The following is an 18,254-nucleotide window of genomic DNA, read 5'->3' as shown; positions in this document are numbered from 1 at the left end:
AGCAGTGACTCTGGGAAATTAAATTTCTTTGAAAATGATCAAAAGCACAACTCTGGTGGGGAAAGTGTTAAAATTTAGTATTTTTACAGTTTTTACGGTATTTTTGATTAAATAAATGGCGCCTACTTTAAAATGAGAGACTACTTTAAAAATGTAATTCTGAGCCCAAACTTTTGAATGATAGTGTGCATAATGTAATATTGTGGTGCATTGTGAATTATGCCTTTTGCAAAGACAATTCTCTTTCATACAAAACGTTGAAATATTTGACACAGTACATTTAATGCAAGGCCAAAGGTGAACCGGTGCAGAGGTGAAGAAACACAGGAACCGTCCGTCTGTCTGTCTGTCTCACAGCACTTCCTGGTAAGACGAGGAAGTGGCGGCGCCGGCTCCGGCCGCAGGGTGACGCTGGAAGTTGATTTTGTCATACAGGGTTTGAGGCTGCAGAGGGAGTGAGAGGACGGCGTTACAACAGATCACACAGAAATGCTCTGCAACGGTGCGGTCAACCAGCGTCTGGAAACACGCAGCTGAGATGTTCATGACTATAACCACATTCACTATGCCCACTCAGAGTTAATGCATGTCATGCAACACAAGTTAATGCATATTATAAACCCGTTTTATGAGCAAAAAAGGGTGACAGCAATGTTAGATGCATAAAAGTACTCACCATGTTTTGTGTGAGTTTCAGGTCGTCCACAGTTTCATAAATGGACATCCCTTTAACACTTTCAGGGCGTTTCTGTGATATAGATTACATCTGGTTAGCTGCTAAAAGTGTATCTACATTGCTAGGCCACAAATGAGGTTTGCATGCATATTAAATAGAAATGCATACACAAGTAGTTATTGAAGTGCATCTTGCACACGCACAGGAAAGGCAGAAGTCTAATCTAGGACAGCAGAAATGAGCCGCTCACCTTCGCAACGCCATCAGTGTTCACGTCTTCATAGACCGTAATCCCAGTTTGACTCTCATCTTGTCCTGAAAGTGTGTGAATCATGAATAAAACGCTTTTCAGAAAACATAGTTCAGCTCCTTGATTTTGATTGGTTGAGCCGCGTTCAAAGTCATTGTAAATTACTCTACAAACATTCAAAATAAATGTTTTTATGGAGTAAACGTTTTGTAAGAGCAATAAGCCCTGTGAAACTAAGGGATGCTATAGAAACCCTTACAGAAAGAGTTTTTTTTTCATATATTTATGATAAATATATTAAAGCTGCTGTAGGTAACTTTTGAAAACATGTATTTGCTAAAACTGTCATTATGTCCTGACAGTAGAATATGAGACAGATAATCTGTGTAAAAATCAAGCTCCTCTGGCTCCTCCCAGTGGTCCTATTGCCATTTGCAAGAAATACACGCTCCCGGTCAGAAACAACCAATCAGAGCCAGGAGGAATGTCTTAGCAGTGTCAATCACGCTCATGTACGCGCTGATCACACCCCTCAGTCTCTTGCACAGCGCGAGCGCCGGAGCGCGAGCCGTCGTTCAAACTCAAGATTGCCGACGTGCTGCAGCTGTGCTTATGACGGAGAAACAACCTAAACTGCCAATTCTCGAGTGACACCTGCTCATAAAACAAAGAGGTAAAAGAAAAAAGACTGATGACGATAAACGAGCGAAAAAGAAAGAATTACACAGAGCCCATTGACTCGGTGTCAAAACTCTAGCCGCATAACATGTAGATAAAATGTCACCCACTCTGCTAAGCAACAATTGAAACCTACGGAGCCCCTAAAGGGACGTGGTGGTGGAAATTTTTTTAGGATGGGAGATTTTTTTTTTTCAATCTTTTGCGTTCCCACGCAAAACCTGTTGGCAGCTCGGACAGACACTTCCTGTTTAATGTCCCGCTGGCAGTGTTTCAGAGCTCCGTACGTTAATGGAGCGTTTCATAGTGTTTAAACTTGGACTCTAATATAAAGAAATGCGGTCAGTGCTTAACTCAAGGTGTTCAGTGAAGTTGGCAATATATTCACATGCTATTCAAACTTCCCGGATCAATATTCTTGAGCTAAACGTTGTTAAAACACAGACGACATCTATTTACAATCACAGTAACCTAGACAACGAGCTACAACCCAATTCTCCTCATTGTCCTCAAAACGAGCTTTATAATATAAATGTCTTTAACCGGCGAGACAAGTCCGAATAAGGGACCGTCTGCAAAGTGCAAATCCCAAAACCCTTCTGCACATTTTATATGATTTAACATATTCAATAGCTTCACTGTGATACACTGTAGGCTACTGTCACCAAATTCAGTTCCAATAACTTTACCCTTTTTAGAAAAAATATTCAGTAACTTCACACTGTTATAGGCTACAGTGTAATGCCATCAAATTCAGTAAGCAAATATAATGCAAAAGCTATGGTTGTAACTATTATGTTAGCTGCGTACAGTACCAATATAATTTGTGTAAAGCATAGGCCTACTTATTTTTTATGTGCAATTACTTCCCAAACTAAGTGTTGTATAACCAACATTAGAGCAGTGATGTGTGAACTAAATTTGGTGTGTTACAGTGAAGTTATTAAATATATTTTTTATATAATATAAAATGTGCAGAAGCTGTGCAGTATGACTGTGTAAACTGAATTGGGTGGTTTGTAACATTGAAGTTAATGACTATTTTTATATTTTTGACTATGAGTTGATGCTGTAGTCGTTTTTGGGGTTATATTGCACTTTGCAGATGGTCCCTTCGGACTCAGCCGCCTGCGTGCTCATAGAGATCCATTTATATATTATAAAGCTCGTTTTGAGGAGAATTGGGTTGTAGCTCGTTGTCTAGGTTACTGTGATTGTAAATAGGTGTCGTTTGTGTTTTAACAACGTTTAGCTCAAGAATATTGATCCGGGAAGTTCGAACACCATGTGAATATATTGCCAACTTCACTGAACACATTGAGTTAAGCACTGACCGCATTTCTTTATATTAGAGTCCAAGTTCAAACACTATGAAACGCTCCATTAACGTACGGAGCTCTGAAACACTGCCAGCGGGACATTAAACAGGTGTCTGTCCGAGCTGCCAACAGGTTTTGCGTGGGAACGCAAATATCTTTGCGAAGGAACGCAAAAGTTTTGCGAGGGAACGCAAAGTTTCTCGGGGGAACGCAAAAGTTTTGCGAGGGAACGCAAAAGATTAAAAATAAAAAATAAAATCTCCCATCCTAAAAATTTTTCCACCACCACGTCCCTTTAGGGGCTCCGTAGAAACCTGCTAATTCACTGGCTTGTCATGTTGCTGAAATAATGTACTAGCACACCTTATCTGGCATTATATATCGCTAGAATAATTACTTACATACTGTAACGTTAGTTACCGTTATATTAATGTTATCTTACTAGCTATTTATAACTTATAGAAAGAGTGCAACGATATAAAGTTACATGTAGGCTATTGGAAAATACATAATGATTTGAGGACCAAGTTTGTAGTCAAAGTATGGGCAGGCCATAGTCAATGTAAAGCATATTGTTGACGTTTAGTCCCTATTAGTGAATGTGCCATATAACTTTTTATCCACCGTCATCGGTGGCCCTGTTTACTAGCCTGCGCGTTCACGACGGGCTCCGCTGTGGAGGACGAGCTGTGGAGGACGAGCTGTGGAGGGAGGGCTGTAGCGCAGCAGAGAGCAAGGGGGTGGGACCTGTAAGTTGTGCTTGTTCAAATTTTCAGGCTAAGTCAACGTTTTCTCAAAACTCCCTACTGCAGCTTTAAATAGTTTAAATATTTTGCATTACTATATTAAAATATATTGAATAATACAAAAGGAATTACCACTTGTCATGCATTGAAAAATATGTGACAATATGATATGATTTTATGAGGAAAGTTGTGTTGGTATTACTTATGCAAAATTCACACATGGTGTTTGAACATAAATGTGTCAGCAGTGTGTGAACACAACCTTAAAGGGATACTCCACCCAAAAATGAAAATTCTGTCATCATTTACTCACCCTCAAGTTGTTGCAAACCTGTATGAGTTTCTTTCTTCTGATTTGGAACTGTTTGGTTCCAATCGTTCTTCAAAATATCTTCCTTTGTGTTCATCAGAAGAAAGAAACTCATACAGGTTTGCAACAACTTGACGGTGAGTAAATGATGACAGAATTTTCAATTTTGGGTGGAGTATCCCTTTAAGGTAAAAATCCACCTGCTCCTCTTTAAATCACATAAATCATAAGCAGTGTCTCAGAATAAGCCATTTGCAGATTGTAGCATTTGTGACATCACATTACATAGGTCCCGCCCACAACTGCTGATGACTCCGCCCTATTCATGTAGGCCCCGCCCACAGTGAGCTGAACACAGCCCGCCATGTTTATCTCCTCGACAGAGCATTTAACAGCAGCATTCACGTAAGAAATGTATTCTTATTAAAGCTGCTAATTATTTTTCTCGACAGAGTGAGTGATTTTCTGTTTTTCTTTTGTTGTTTGATTCATATTAACAGCATATCCAGGAACTTTATATTACGCTGCTTTCACTTTAATACACAGATCGAATATACACGTTCTTTACTTGCAGTTTACGTTCACAGTAATAACCGACTGTGTTTATGTGACCTTGTGTGCATTTCAATCAATCAATTAAAGCTTAATTAAGGACACACACGGTCCAAAACACAAACAACAAAACAGACAAATACAAAAAAAAAAAAAAAAAAAAAAAAAAACGAATAAGACAAGAGAACTTAGTTTAGTAATCGGGGGACACCTGACATTCGGCTTTCTGTGTGTGTGTGTGCTGTAAAGGCTCCGCCTCTTCTAGAAATGGGGGTGGAGCAGCAGCTCATTTGCATTTAAAAAGACATGCAGGAAAACAGTGTGTTGTTCCTTCCACTCAAAAATGGGCATTTACAACATGGTATAGAGGGTATGCGCGTGACGTCACTGCCAGCTGGAGTGATTGCGGTCACGCCCACTGAGTGGCAAAAAGACTGAGCGGCAGCATTGGTTTTCAGCGTGAATGCCGTGAAAAACACAAAAATCACATCTAAAATGGGAAAGATTTTTGCGATTGACTGTACAACTACATTTGACAAGAAATCTGAGGTATATTTTTACAGACTGCCGAAAGTTTTTACAGAACAGAGAAGCAAATGGATCGATGCAATTCATAGAAACAACTGGACTCCAGGCAGAGAAAAGTGGATTTGCAGTTATCATTGAGTACGTTTACAGTAACCATAACAACGCAAGTAAACCGCGGCATGTTTACATGACTTTATTAATAAATCAGGCCATGACCCTGTGTAACGACAAAACAATCATTTGCGTATCTGACTTGAGTATTTCATTTGTTATATCGGTTGATGTTAAATAAAGCTTGCAACATGTCAAGCGGGAAACTTAGTTTGTATATTATCCTCTCATGCAGTTACAGATGCAGCGTTTTGACTGAACCATTTCTACTTCTGCTGCACGAGATGAGAGGACATTTTTATAATGTTCTGTGTCATGAAAGAGTCTGCGTTTGTGATATATTTTATTCTTCCTTTCCAGCAAAACGCTCTGTCTGGGTGTGTTTAAATCTGCACAAAGGATGCGTTTCTGTCACATTTCACACATGCGCACTTCAATAAGCCGACAGAAAGCAGGTTAATGCGTTTACATAATGCGAAATCCGAGTAAGAGGCAAAAAACGATCTGTGTCGACCGGTTTATGCTTAAGCCAGTTATGACTAAGCCAACTTTTTAAATAAACTGACAAAAAACTATAGGCTACAAGTTTTAGGGCTGGACAATATGATTATAGCCTATATATAACATTGATGTGATCACCTGGATTTAGACCTACCTATATTGTATTTATATAAAGCGTTGACAGGCAAATTTGCTTCAAGTCTTTCCCCGGCATTGAAATCAGGCACATATGAGTGTCAGGAAACACGATGGCTGCGTGTCAATATCCATGGATCACTGGATCTTTGGCCTAAGTTGTAAGGAACACGTATATCGAGTCCAACCATCGTTTGTTTTACTCTCGTTTCCGCAGTTTCCCCTATTAAATCCAGTTACGCAGCAGCTCTTTTGCCACTCAGTCCAGCTGAGGGGGCGTGTTCCCGTGGGAAAGTGACATCAATGCATACCCTCTATAATAAATGATCTGTGTGTTATTTTGAGGTGAATCTTCACAGACATAAATGTTGTAAACGTTGCAACGTTATAAAACGTTGTCAAAATAATCCCAGTTCACATGGATACGCGGAAGCGATAAATAATTCTGTATTAATTTTTAAGGCCAGACAAGTAATTTGTTGAGGTCAACATGTAAAGAAAGACAACACGCCTGCGCACATGTATATTCAAACGCGCATACTTATAGACTAAACAAGTAATAGGCATGTGCCGTCAGCGTTTCACAGGTTTGCATTTTTTGAAGTTTGTGCAGAGATAATCTTTTTTTCATAATTTTTCAAGACTTGCGCATTGGAACTTGTTTCAAGGTTTGCGTTCTCGAGGCCCAAACACTGTCGTTGTGTGGATGAGCGGCCAGAGCGCGTTAAGAGTTTTCTGTTAGAACGGTGTCGTGTTAAAGTTAACAACTAATGATCGTTTCAACGGAAGTGAATCAATCAAAACTAACTTTAGCTGGACAATAACTTTATTCTAGAGCTGCTGTAAAGCCCAAACAATCTCTGTTACTGTAATCTCCTATTTTCACTGTGAAGCTGCTTTGAAACAATCTATATTGTTAAAAGCGCTATATAAATGAAGGTGACTTGACTTGACACATTTTGGGAACACATAAGACTTATAAAAAAGGGGCATAATAGATCCCCTTTAAGGGTGCATGTTGAAAACCTGTAAAGTCTAATTGGTCAAACACAAATTAGTGGAGTTAACCGGTACACCGCCCAGCACTACATGCACCCTTAAAGGGATAGTTCACCCAAAAATTTTAATTAGCCCATGATTTACTCACCCTGAAGCCATCCTAGGTGTATATGACATTATTCCTTCAGACAAATACAATCAGAGTTAAAAAAAAAATGTCCTGGCTCTTCCAAGCTTTGTAATGGCAGTGATCGGCTGTTTATGTTTTGCTGTATAAAGTGCATCTCTCCATGATAAAACTGCTCCACACGGCTCCAGGGGTTTTATAAAGTAAAATAACTAGCTTTCGGCATGGCCGTAAACATCGATTTACAAAACAAAACACCCGTCACGAATTAGAAGTCTAAACAACAATTTTTAAAGAGAAATGTCTGATAGCTTGAGTTTGTTGCCCAGCGCTGTGTGTTTGAACCACGAGAGACATCAAAGCTTACGCTACTCCTACAGCTACGTCATACATCGCGTCGAGTGTTGCTCTTCTGGCGTAAGTCACTTTGCGTACGGCCTTCTGTTTAAGCTAGTTATTTTAGTCGATAAAGTTATAAATATAATATAAGATAAGTAGTTTGGCAACAACATCATCAGAACCAATGAGAAAAAGCACCTCTTGAGGGTGAACAGTTAACTTTTTGTTGTCTTCTATTTTCTTAGTTAGTCCCTATAACGACTTGGGGCTCGAACAAGTCGCCCCCTTTTTGTCTTCGTCCCCTCTTTTCCACAGGGATTAGGGTCACAGTTAGAGTCCGTTACAAGAAGGGTCCGAGGCTCTTCCGACACAGAGTTGTCCGAGGATGACGGGTTTGGTGCTTCTGCCCCTGCGGCAACAGGTACCTGAGCAGTTATTGGAACCAGGGGGCCTTCCTCGATGTAGGTGTATTTGTGTCGCAGACGCTGCATCCAGGCAGGTATGTGGTCACTTAGATAGGGTTGTAAGCTATCATGATGCAGTACTTTCTCACTTCGTCTGTCCCTGACTCGGTAGAGCACTGGTCCAAGGCGTGCTGTGACGACCAATGGCCCTTGCCATGGGGGTTGGAGTTTTGGACTGTAACCCTTTCTCCTGCTACTGACCCTCACTGACACAAGATCACCTACTTGATAGGACTTCTCTCTGGCTCGTAAGTCATAGACCTTTTTCTGGCGAGTCTGAGCGGATCGTAAGTTCTGGCGCGCTACCTGATGAGCCTACTGCAGATTAGCTTGCAGTTCTTGGACAAACTCAGGTGTACCTTTAGCTTCCCTGGTAACCTCAGCCGTCCTTAGCCAGATGTCATGTGGCTGGAAGACATCTCGCCCCAGCATCAGCTGATTTGGTGTTAAATCTGTCGCTGAATGCACAGTGCTCCTGTATGCTGCAGTGAGTAAGGCAAGATGTTCATCCCAATTCCACTGACTTTGGTCCAGATAACACCGTATCATCTGCAAGAGCGTTCTATTGAATCTTTCCACTTGCCCGTTCGAAGCCAGATGATATGGTGTGGTCCGGGTCTTGGTTACTTGTAACAGGCGACAAACCTCTGTGAACAGCGAACTCTCAAAGATCCGTCCAAGGTCAGTGTGAATCTCAAGGGAGCCCCAAAACGTGAGATGAAGTCAAACACCAACCTCTTTGCTGTTGTCTCAGCTCCTTGTTCAGGGACAGGGAATGCCTCTACCCAGCGAGTAAACTGGTCAATTATAACGAGGATGTACCTGTTGCCTGACTGGAAATGGTCCTAGAATATCAAAGTGGAGTCGGTCCATAGGTGCTCCAGCCTGGTAGCTCTAGACTAGAGCTTGACCTTCCCCATGGGACTGGTTGTCTTACAGCAGGGGTCGGCAAGTAAGGTTGGCATCGGCCAAAAAATATTTTTGACACTAGATGGCGGGCCAGAACATAGTCAATGGATAATTTAAGAAATTAATTGATGAAAAATGCAACTAGAATTGCCTGTGACAGACTGTTACAGTGCCTTTTGTAACTGGTAGTGAGCTGTTACTCTGTGTTAAATCCTGTAGTAGGACAGTCATTAAAGGTGCCATGTGGAATGTCTGCCAAAAAATAAAATTCATACTCCGCATATTCCATACCAGATGGGGGCAGTATACTCCAGAAAGTTGGGCTACTCTAGTCTGTTTTTTAGTTTCGGTTTGTTAATCTTCTAAAACCGTCAAATCGTCCGCTTTGTCCCGCCAAAGCCTATTTTGATCGGTGAGTGATGTAGAATATAATGACTGCTGCGCTTGACAGGGCGCATAACGAGCAGAGAGAGAGAGAGAGAGAGCCCCGGCCGCGCGCGCGCACTCTCACGTCTTCAAACAACACGAGCGCAGTCCTCCTGCTCTCTCTCTCTCCCTCGCGCATATTAATCAAATCAATTGACACGATAGTAAGGCCGCAGTTCATTTGGAGATTTTTAGAGATTACAGACTCAATGAACAACATCTCAACACTAAATTATAAAGGCCGGTCTCATATAGACGCGATTGACATCAGGTTCAAGTACGCCCACAAGCCGTGCGAGTTATTCGTGTACTGCAGTTTGGCTGGTGGTTATGTATGTTGCCCGCATACCGCCTACCATGGCCGAAACTGGTATTACGACACCAGTCGGGCCGGCGCTAGTAATTTAGCATGCTAATTTAGGTTTATATCTCGGCAGCACTATAACTTGTCAATTTTTTAATGACATCATTGCACTTATTTCTTCTCATTCTTTTGATGCGTGTAGCTCATTTTTTGGATAATTTTACCTAAATTTTTACATAGGGCACCTTTAACAAAAAAACACATTTGTGTGGCGGTGTCTGGTTTTTACACTGGATACATTAAAGAGCATATTGCAGGTAAAAAAAAAATCTAAATTAATATATAACCTTGTATGAAAATACCATATGAAAAGTTAATGCAGGATTTAAAATGTTTTAAAACAACATAAGGGCACTAATTTAGTAGATAAAGTGAGCGTTTCTTGGACTGCTCGTAAAAACGGCTTTTTTTTTCAAAATCGCGTCATTTTACGTCACGCTAGGGAGCCTCAGCCTCGGCTCAGTGCAGAGTAGGCTGGCATTCAGTGAGAGCGGCCGTGAGTCAGTGTGTTTTCGGTAGTTTTTGTATTTTAATTTATCATCATCATGGTAAATTATTGTTTGTGGAGGTTGCAAAAACTCCGGCCTGTCAGGACATCGAGTCCACAGGTTTCCATAACAAGAAAAGGGACGGTGTTGTATATCTTTCGTGCCTGGTGCGGTTTGTGCAGGTGAAGAGACGGGATTTCTCTTCCGCATCGGCTTCGAGAACCGCGGTCGTGTGTAGCGTTCACTTCAGATCGGAGGATTATCATCCCGGCGATATGATGGAGTTCAACATGGGATGCCGAAGCAAGAATATTGATCGTCTAATACTGTAGGCCTACCAATGGCATGAAATAGTGTGATATAGGTAGTCATGCCCTAAATAGAGGCAACTTGTAATTGAAAAACAAAATTACTCAGGTTGTTTAAATATTCAAATCTTTAATTTTCTGTTTATAACCCAGGTGAAAAATATGTATTAAAAATGTACTTGGGTATGTTTTTAGTACAATAGAAATATACTCAAGTATAGTTTTTATACATTTAATAGTATAAATCTACCCTAAAAATACTAAGTCTGCTGGCCTGATATACGATGGTATAATCTGTACAATATTGTGAGCACAGTGTATATCGTTAGCGAACGTGTATATCTATAAGCACGTCTCTCACCAAGACACCTGTCCTGTTCTCACTGATTCTCCTCACACCACAACTCAATGTGTCTCTGACCGTTCTGTCTGAGATTAGTCCTGGCCTGTCCCTACTCTCTTGGCAGCACAGCAGGCTCATAATTGTATGGCTGTGGTCCGTCATACGAGCAAGTATTTCCTCAGCGTCCGAAATGTCATTGCGATCCATTGTTTTCCTGTTGTTTGAATCGACCGCTCTCCCGCCCGTTACGTCACGCCCGCCACGCCCATTTTCAGACGCGGAAGTAAAATTTTCTCACAAAAACGACTCCAGAAGCTTCTGTAGCGTATTTATATATATATTTTAAAGAAAATCTAGTTCCTACATTATTTTTCTATACATTGACTCGTTGGGTCCTCTAACCTGCAATATGCCCTTTAATAAAGCAGTAGGGATGAGTCACGATTTTCGAATATTCGATTTGTTGATTTAATTATAGAATATCGAATAGGTCGTGCGACTATTTAGTCGAAAAAAAATCCCGATGTTTTCGGTGCTGATTCGGTGGTGACGCTGTGTTCATGTAACCAGAGGGTGACGCTGCCAATAACGCAAAAGCTGTCACAAGGAACCGGCGAAAGTAATGATTATGAAAGTTTCAAATATAGCAAGGAGACATTTTAATTGTTTATTAGTGTCTGTGTCGGCTGCAATAGTGACCGCAGTAGTTAACGCGCCTATAGAGAGAAATGCACATTTCATATGGATTACATAAGCAGAGAGTAGTCGTTTTAAATTGTTTCGTTTAAAATTAGACATTTTTAAGCTTTCTATATATTTCTGGTGTCTGTGAGGCAGCTTAAACGCTGAGTTTCGGTTGATTTATGAGAAAAGCTCCAGTTCACGAGCAATGCAATCTCGCCGGCGCCTCCATGTCCTGATTATATTGTCTGCTATATTTGCTTCTTATTTATTAAATCCAGGCAATTGGTTGATAAAACATTGATTAAAAATAAGATACAAAACGAAATTCAATTTTTAGAAAGGCTTTCTACAAAACAAAACTTAATGAAGTGGTCAAAATCATGTCTGACCCACATGTCTCCCGATATATTGCGGCATCTTACAACACATCCCGCCTTGCCAAAACACACATGTGGGAGATGCGGAATGGATAAAAATAACTCAAAAAATATAAGAGGACTTGAATAAGCCCATTAATGGCATTTTTGAGTCATACTTTCAACGAACTATGTTTTATTTCCTCTTTCCATATTGTGAATAATAAATGTGTATCATTTTAATTTGCTTGTTACACAATGGAGTCTAACTTATTGTAATAATTATTTGACGTAGACTACTTTTAAACTTAGAATTATTCCATGGCATCCTCGCATACTAAACTGCATTTTTTATCATTATTTACGTGCTGGAGGTACGCTATTATGTCGTGTGTAGAGTGATGTTAACATTTAAGCTAGCTGGTGAGAGAAAATGGCACTATCAAAGAGTCTAAAAAGGAAAGTTGACAGCGAAAATAGCCATATAAAGAATAATGAAAAGACAACTATGCGTTCATCCTATCTAGTTTTGTAAATGCAAAGCCGGTGTGTCTTATCTGCAACGACAACCCGATCACACTAAATGCGTCTCTATAGCACGCATTGTGTTTATCGTGCAATTTATATGCGAAAATTAGTTTTTACGTGCATATGATACGCATGGGTAGGTTTAATAGTGGTGTCGGGTGCGTGTGTATTATACGTTGGGTAGGATTAGTGGTGTGGGGTGTGTGTGTATTACACGCAATAAAGTGCGTATCAAAAGCATGCGAAAAACTGCTTATATGCACGTAAAAACTCATTTTTTGCGTATAAATTGCACGATAAACAACGCGTGCTATAGAGACGCATTTAATATAATATTAGACATTTCATGACGGTTATTTTAGAGGTGTGTCTAGCGATCCACAGACTCTTTTGAATGTCTTTCAGAACTTTTCAGGCTGCGGCGTGGGCCAGATATTATTGCTGACAGGCCACATTAGACTGCTGTGATCCGTCATGAGTAAGAAATTAGACCCCAGCAATAGTGGCGGAACTGTCTTGTGAACCTGACAACTGCTAGGAGTTCCTTACGTGTGACACAGTACCTCTGGTGAGCTGGTGTGAGGAGACAGCTGGCAAATGAGATAACCTTCTCTTCCCCCCGTAACTGTGAGAGCACTGCTCCAATGCTCTGGTTGGACGCATCAGTGTCCAGGACAAACTGTCCAGATGAACTAACCCTTTAAAGGAGAACTCCGGCACAAAATGAACCTTTGGTCTAATAAAACATTGGTACCTAGTCAACCGTTCTCTGAGATATGTTTTCATGATAATCGAATGTAAAGAGTTTTATCTCTAAAAACTGTTTAGCGTATAACGCTAGTAATGGGGGCATATAATAAGTAAAAATAATTTGCTAGTTTTATTTGAGTTTTAGTTGAGTCACTTACAAGACTCAAAATAGCCCCACACTAACACAGTAACATATTGAGGGTCCCTACATGCAAAACGAAGCATTGAGAACTTTGTAAGTGTACAGACCGTTTAATAGGAAGATATTTTATAAAGACAGTCCACTTCGTGTATACAGACAGGAGCCATCTTTGGAAAACAGTCTCGACTAGTCAAACCACGAACGACGTGCTAAGTGAGCTGAACTGTATGAAGTTCAGTGAACTTCTGAACTGTATGAATGGCGTTCGTGGTTTGACTAGTCGAGACTGTTTTCCAAAGATGGCTCCTGTCTGTATACACGAAGTGGACTGTCTTTATCTTTATCTTCTTATTAAACGGTCTGTACACTTACAAAGTTCCCAATGCTTCGTTTTGCATGTAGGGACCCTCATTATGTTACTGTGTTAGTCCTTAAAGGGACGGCTTGGGGATGGAGCGAGGAGGGGAAAATTGTAAACCCAGAGCGGAGCTTGAGCGGAGTAATTACGGATTGCTTTGAGCGTGGAGCGCAAATTCTTTCCGGTCCGCTCCGCTCACATACTCTGCTGTGCACGGCTTCTAGGTCTTACATCAGGGCCAGGTCTGGAGGAAGTTGGACTAATTGGGCTCCGTACGTGTCTATCAATGACCGCAAGCTCAGCAGCAAAAAGCTGTTCAGCATCTGAAGGCCCTGTAGCATCTCCATCTGTCATAAGGGTTCTATCAGGGGCAGCTGCAAGTGAGGAAGAGTCGTCATGTTGGTGGGGACCACGTGTTACCTTACTAGCATGGGGCTGCTGCGTAAGGGTAAACAAACTAGCCTCTGTCGCTTCCAATCTTTGGAGCAGAGGTGAAATGGCATGTTGGAGTTGCTTATTTTGTTGTGACAGCACAGCCTGTAGCCATTGTGGGGGGTCCGGAGCAGCTGATGCTCCGAGGTGGACCTCTGGCTCACTCACATCCATGTTGTATTACAATTTAGCTTGAATTGTTTTTGTTTTTTTTTCGTTTTTTCACTCACTGATGATACCAAGTTTCTGTCGTTTGCAGAGGCTCAGCTTTATGCAGAAGCTTATATTCCATGAATGTTTTTTGTTTTGTTTTGTTAATTGTTCTAGTATAGTTCTAAAACTGAATACTAAAATTCTGTGGTTTGTGAACTTCAATATAGGTTTGCAGGGCTGATTAGTAGTATCTGTGAAAGTTGGCAGTGAAAGTTGGAAGGCAGCCAACAGCAGCGCTAGCTTTGGCAGACTGTCAGCGCCACGCCTCTCCGATGGGTGAAGGGAAACTCCGTGCAGCACTTATTTTCGTGAGTTTATGGTCAATGCGACGACCAAACGTGGTCAAACAGTCTTTAATACTTTACAACAGCTTTGGCAGTAATTATAATGTCCATCGATTCACAAAGGATGTCCCAGCAGTTCACAACACGCACAATTCGCTGATGACTGTCAATCACGCTCAGCTTCTGACACCACTTGTTGTGCTTTCGTGTTTGGTTGGATTCAGTGTGCGTGGAGGCGTGAAGAGATGCACACAACAAAGAGAGTCCGTTTCAGGAACTTTACTTTACTTATCAAGACATAACTTTACATCAACGGGGGTTTTATGCTCTTGCCCAGCGCTGATGGGTTATAAAACCATCCGCAACGGAGCCTGCGAGCATACTAACGCTAAACATAAACAAGCAGTGAACGAATCCCTACGTAATGACGTAGCCACATCTGATTGGCTAATAAGAACACATTACGTATACATGTGAAATAACTGTAACAAACAATGCATTTACTTAACTAACACTATAACAATATTAAATAAACCATCAAAAGAAGCTCAGTATTTGAGTTGAGGGTTTTCTATCATCACAGACCATCTCACACTTCTCACTAATTCACTCTTATCTTCTTAAAAGCAGAAGCACAGCAAAGTCAGGCTGAAGAATAACTTTATTCACACCAGATATCTGAATCTCAGACTCTAGCATGACCTGTAATGTATATTTGCACAATGATCTGCATTTTCGGCTCATCGTTTCGGGTGTCCATTCTCGCTCTGTAAAGGAAGTGTTTCACACCCCCTCCACCCACACGGTCAGCTTCTGTTTTATTCATTTACTCTCCACCATCACCATCATTGTTGCCCAGTCCTGTGTGTTTGAACCGCGAGAGGCGTCAAAGCTCACGCTACTCCTACATCTACGTCATACATCGTCGAGTGTTACTCTTCTGGCGTAAGTCGACTTGCGTACGGGCGTCTGTTTAAGCTAGTTATTTTAGTCGATAAAGTTTTAAATATGGATATTTCTCTTACACAAACACATCACTTCCCTTCTGAAGGCCTTTATTAACCCCCAGAGTCGTGTGGAGCACTTTAATCATGGATGGATGTGATTTGATGGACTTCCAAAAAAAAAAAAAAATATTCACTGCCATTATAAAGCTTGGAAGAGCTAGGACATGTTTTAATATAATATAACTCTGATTGTGTTCGTCTGAGAGAAGAGTGTCATATACACTAGGATGGCTTCAGGGTGAGTAAATCATGGGGTGATTTTAATTTTTGGTTGAACTATCCCTTTAAGTAATCCCAACACAACTTTCCTTGTAAACACAACTCAAATACCTTGTGTAGCAGAAACATAACTCAATTATGTGAAAGTAACTAATAGTAACTAAAGTATTGTCACACATTTTTCAATATATTTAAACCATTCAATACACTGATCATAAATATATTTTCTTTCCGTAGGGGTAAAATCCATTTAGCCTAGTAACCCGCAGTTTCTTTGGGCTAATTGGTTTAATAACTTCTGCTGTGTGTGTCCATGTCCGCCGCGTGTGTAACACACCTGCTGTACGCCTCCTCCACTTGCAGTACACGGCCAGGCTTCCCCCGAGTATGACGACAGCGACGACACCGACGCCCACTGCGATCAGCAGATACTTCAGATCAAACCCTGCATCACAAGAAACAAATGACTGTTAAATCAATATTTACAAATACCAATTGTAATTTACATATTACAAAACCTGTATGATAAAAACTGAGCTCATTATTTTAAGGCGAGAGAGGACCGGGTCTGGGACATTTCACAATGTGTTTTATTTATAAAACGCTGTTTAGTTTTGTTGTTTATGTTTTGCTTTATCATTAAACTTTATGTTAGACATGTGTATTTGTTTCTGCCTCTTCCTTTCCTGAACTGTAACTTTGTTACAATTGTAAATAAACAAAAGCTTGAAATACTGTGACAGCATTTACCCCGAACTAACTAGCGTTCTGTCAAGATTCTCTCACAGTTATGAACAAACGTTCTTCCTTCCAGTAACGTTAAAAAAATGTTAGGTCAAAGTAATCTGTTTTTTTACTAATGTTTTCAAAACATTAACACAAAAATGTATAAGTTTTTTCTTAAACGTTTCAGTTGGATGTTCATCTAACATGTTTTAATTGCTATACTACTCGTTTCAGTATGTTCATACATATAAAAATAACATTCCCAAATTGTTTGCGGAATGATAATGGAATGCTTTCTTCGTTCCAGCGTTCGTATAACCAAGAATTTTTTTTTTGCTAACTTAATGAGAACTTTAGAAAATAAGCCTATTTGTTGTTAGCTGGGTACAGTATTGACTTAGCTTTAAATCACTTCGATAGTTCCTTTTAGTAAAAAATAGTTAATCTTTTGATCCATATAGAATTTAAGTAATTCAGTATTTTAATGCAAACCTGTACCCGATGACGCACTTGGACCCTTCTCTGTGCACACTACAGTCCGGTTAGTGCGCTTGATGCTGACGGTGTTGTTGGCGGTGCAGGAGAGAGTAGCGCTCTCTGCTGGACGGATGCTGATGCTCCGGTTCTGTCCGGTCTGGACCGGATCTCCACTCCAGCTGTAGGAGGGACTCAGATCGCCGGACGCCAGACACCGAAGATGAAACACACAAATGTTTTTTGACTCCAGCCAGGAATCATTGACCTCGATCTGGACATCTCTGATGAGATCTGGAGGAGAATAACACGCTAAATCAAATATATTTACATTTAGAAAATAAAGGTTATTTTTTAGTATCTATGGTTCCATGAAGAACCTTTCACATCCATTAAACCTGTTCATTGTGTAAAGTTATATATATATATATTATATATATATATATAGTGGGGGAACGTTATTTACACTACAACTGTTCACTGGATGATTGTGACATCACTGCGAAAATTCCCTTTTTGAATCATTATTTTTAAAGGTGTTCGGTTCCCTTCATTAAGGAACTATTTAACTTCAGCTAAATGACTAGACGTATTTAACTAGTTCTTGAGTGTTTATGTGTGTTTACATCCTAACAGCATTGACAGGATGAATATCAAGATAAACTCACCATGAACGTGCAGCACAAAGACTTTTGTTGGAAGTTGACCTGATTTTGCTATTGCAACAATAGAGAATCTTCCAGAATCCTGGAGTTTCAGGTCTTTTATTGTTATACTAATATTGTCCTTATACATCTTTAACCTTTCAAGAAATAATGGAGGATCCGTCCGTTTGATCTGTTTGATCTGATCTTTGTCATACTCAGCAAAATCAATCTCATTATATTTCCACTGCACTTCAAGACCCTCTTTTGTATAATCAGCGATTAAATCCAGTGAGTCTCCGACAGCTTTGTGCACATGAACATCTGCAGCTCGTGACCCTACAACACACAACAAACCACTCTGGTTACAATCATCACAAAATCATGTCATATTTTTCACATTCACCCTAAGATGAATTAGTTTGGCAACAACATCATCAGAACCAATGAGAAAAGGGGAGACGGCTAATATTAAATAAACCATCAAAAGAAGCTCAGTATTTGAGTTGAGGGTTTTCTATCATCACAGACCATCTCACACTTCTCACTAATTCACTCTTATCTTCTTAAAACCAGAAGCACAGCAAAGTCAGGCTGAAGAATAACTTTATTCACACCAGATATCTGAATCTCAGACTCTAGCATGACCTGTAATTTATTATTTGCACTATGATCTGCATTTTCGGCTCATCGTTTCGGGTGTCCATTCTCGCTCTCTAAAGGAAGTGTTTCACACCCCCTCCTCCTCCTCCACCAGCTTCTGTTTTATTCATTTACTTAGGGCACATTTGAAAAAAAAAATTCTTCCATAGCTCTGCCTCTGAATGACAAGTGAACTTAAAACACTGAAATAACACACGTTTC

The 18,254-nt window shown here is 40.4% G+C and overlaps 1 protein-coding gene across 3 annotated transcripts; it reads right to left on the bottom strand.

Moving 5' to 3' along the window:
• Positions 1 to 280: 280 nt before the first annotated feature.
• On the bottom strand, positions 281 to 17,580 carry LOC130083361 (natural killer cell receptor 2B4-like). 3 transcript variants are annotated; one of them, XM_056248372.1, is made up of 6 exons: positions 17,415 to 17,580; positions 16,765 to 17,040; positions 15,890 to 15,991; positions 927 to 994; positions 677 to 748; positions 281 to 444 (listed from the first exon to the last, which is right to left on the bottom strand). In XM_056248372.1, the coding sequence occupies exons 1-6, from the start codon at positions 17,539 to 17,541 to the stop codon at positions 352 to 354; spliced, it is 738 nt and encodes a 245-aa protein (XP_056104347.1). In that variant the 5' UTR covers positions 17,542 to 17,580; the 3' UTR covers positions 281 to 351. The 3 variants fall into 3 exon arrangements, with proteins under 3 accessions (XP_056104347.1, XP_056104348.1, XP_056104349.1); XM_056248373.1 differs by having other exon boundaries at positions 16,771 to 17,040; XM_056248374.1 differs by lacking the exon at positions 281 to 444 and having other exon boundaries at positions 880 to 994.
• Between the last annotated feature and the right edge of the window lie 674 nt (positions 17,581 to 18,254).

Source organism: Rhinichthys klamathensis, unplaced genomic scaffold (genome assembly GCF_029890125.1).
Source record: "Rhinichthys klamathensis goyatoka isolate OS25496 unplaced genomic scaffold, OSU_Roscu_1.1 h1tg000054l_1, whole genome shotgun sequence".
Classification (NCBI taxonomy): Eukaryota; Metazoa; Chordata; class Actinopteri; order Cypriniformes; family Leuciscidae; genus Rhinichthys; species Rhinichthys klamathensis.
This window is presented reverse-complemented; position numbering and strand designations above follow the sequence as displayed.

Coding starts and splice junctions, on each gene's coding strand:
- LOC130083361 (XM_056248372.1), bottom strand. CDS start 17,541: ATGTATAAGGACAATATTAGTATAACAATAAAAGACCTGAAACTCCAG. Junction 15,992..16,764: donor AAGTGCGTCATCGGGTACAG/GTTTGCATTAAA, acceptor CTTGTGATGCAG/GGTTTGATCTGAAGTATCTG. Junction 749..926: donor ACACTGATGGCGTTGCGAAG/GTGAGCGGCTCA, acceptor TCTATATCACAG/AAACGCCCTGAAAGTGTTAA.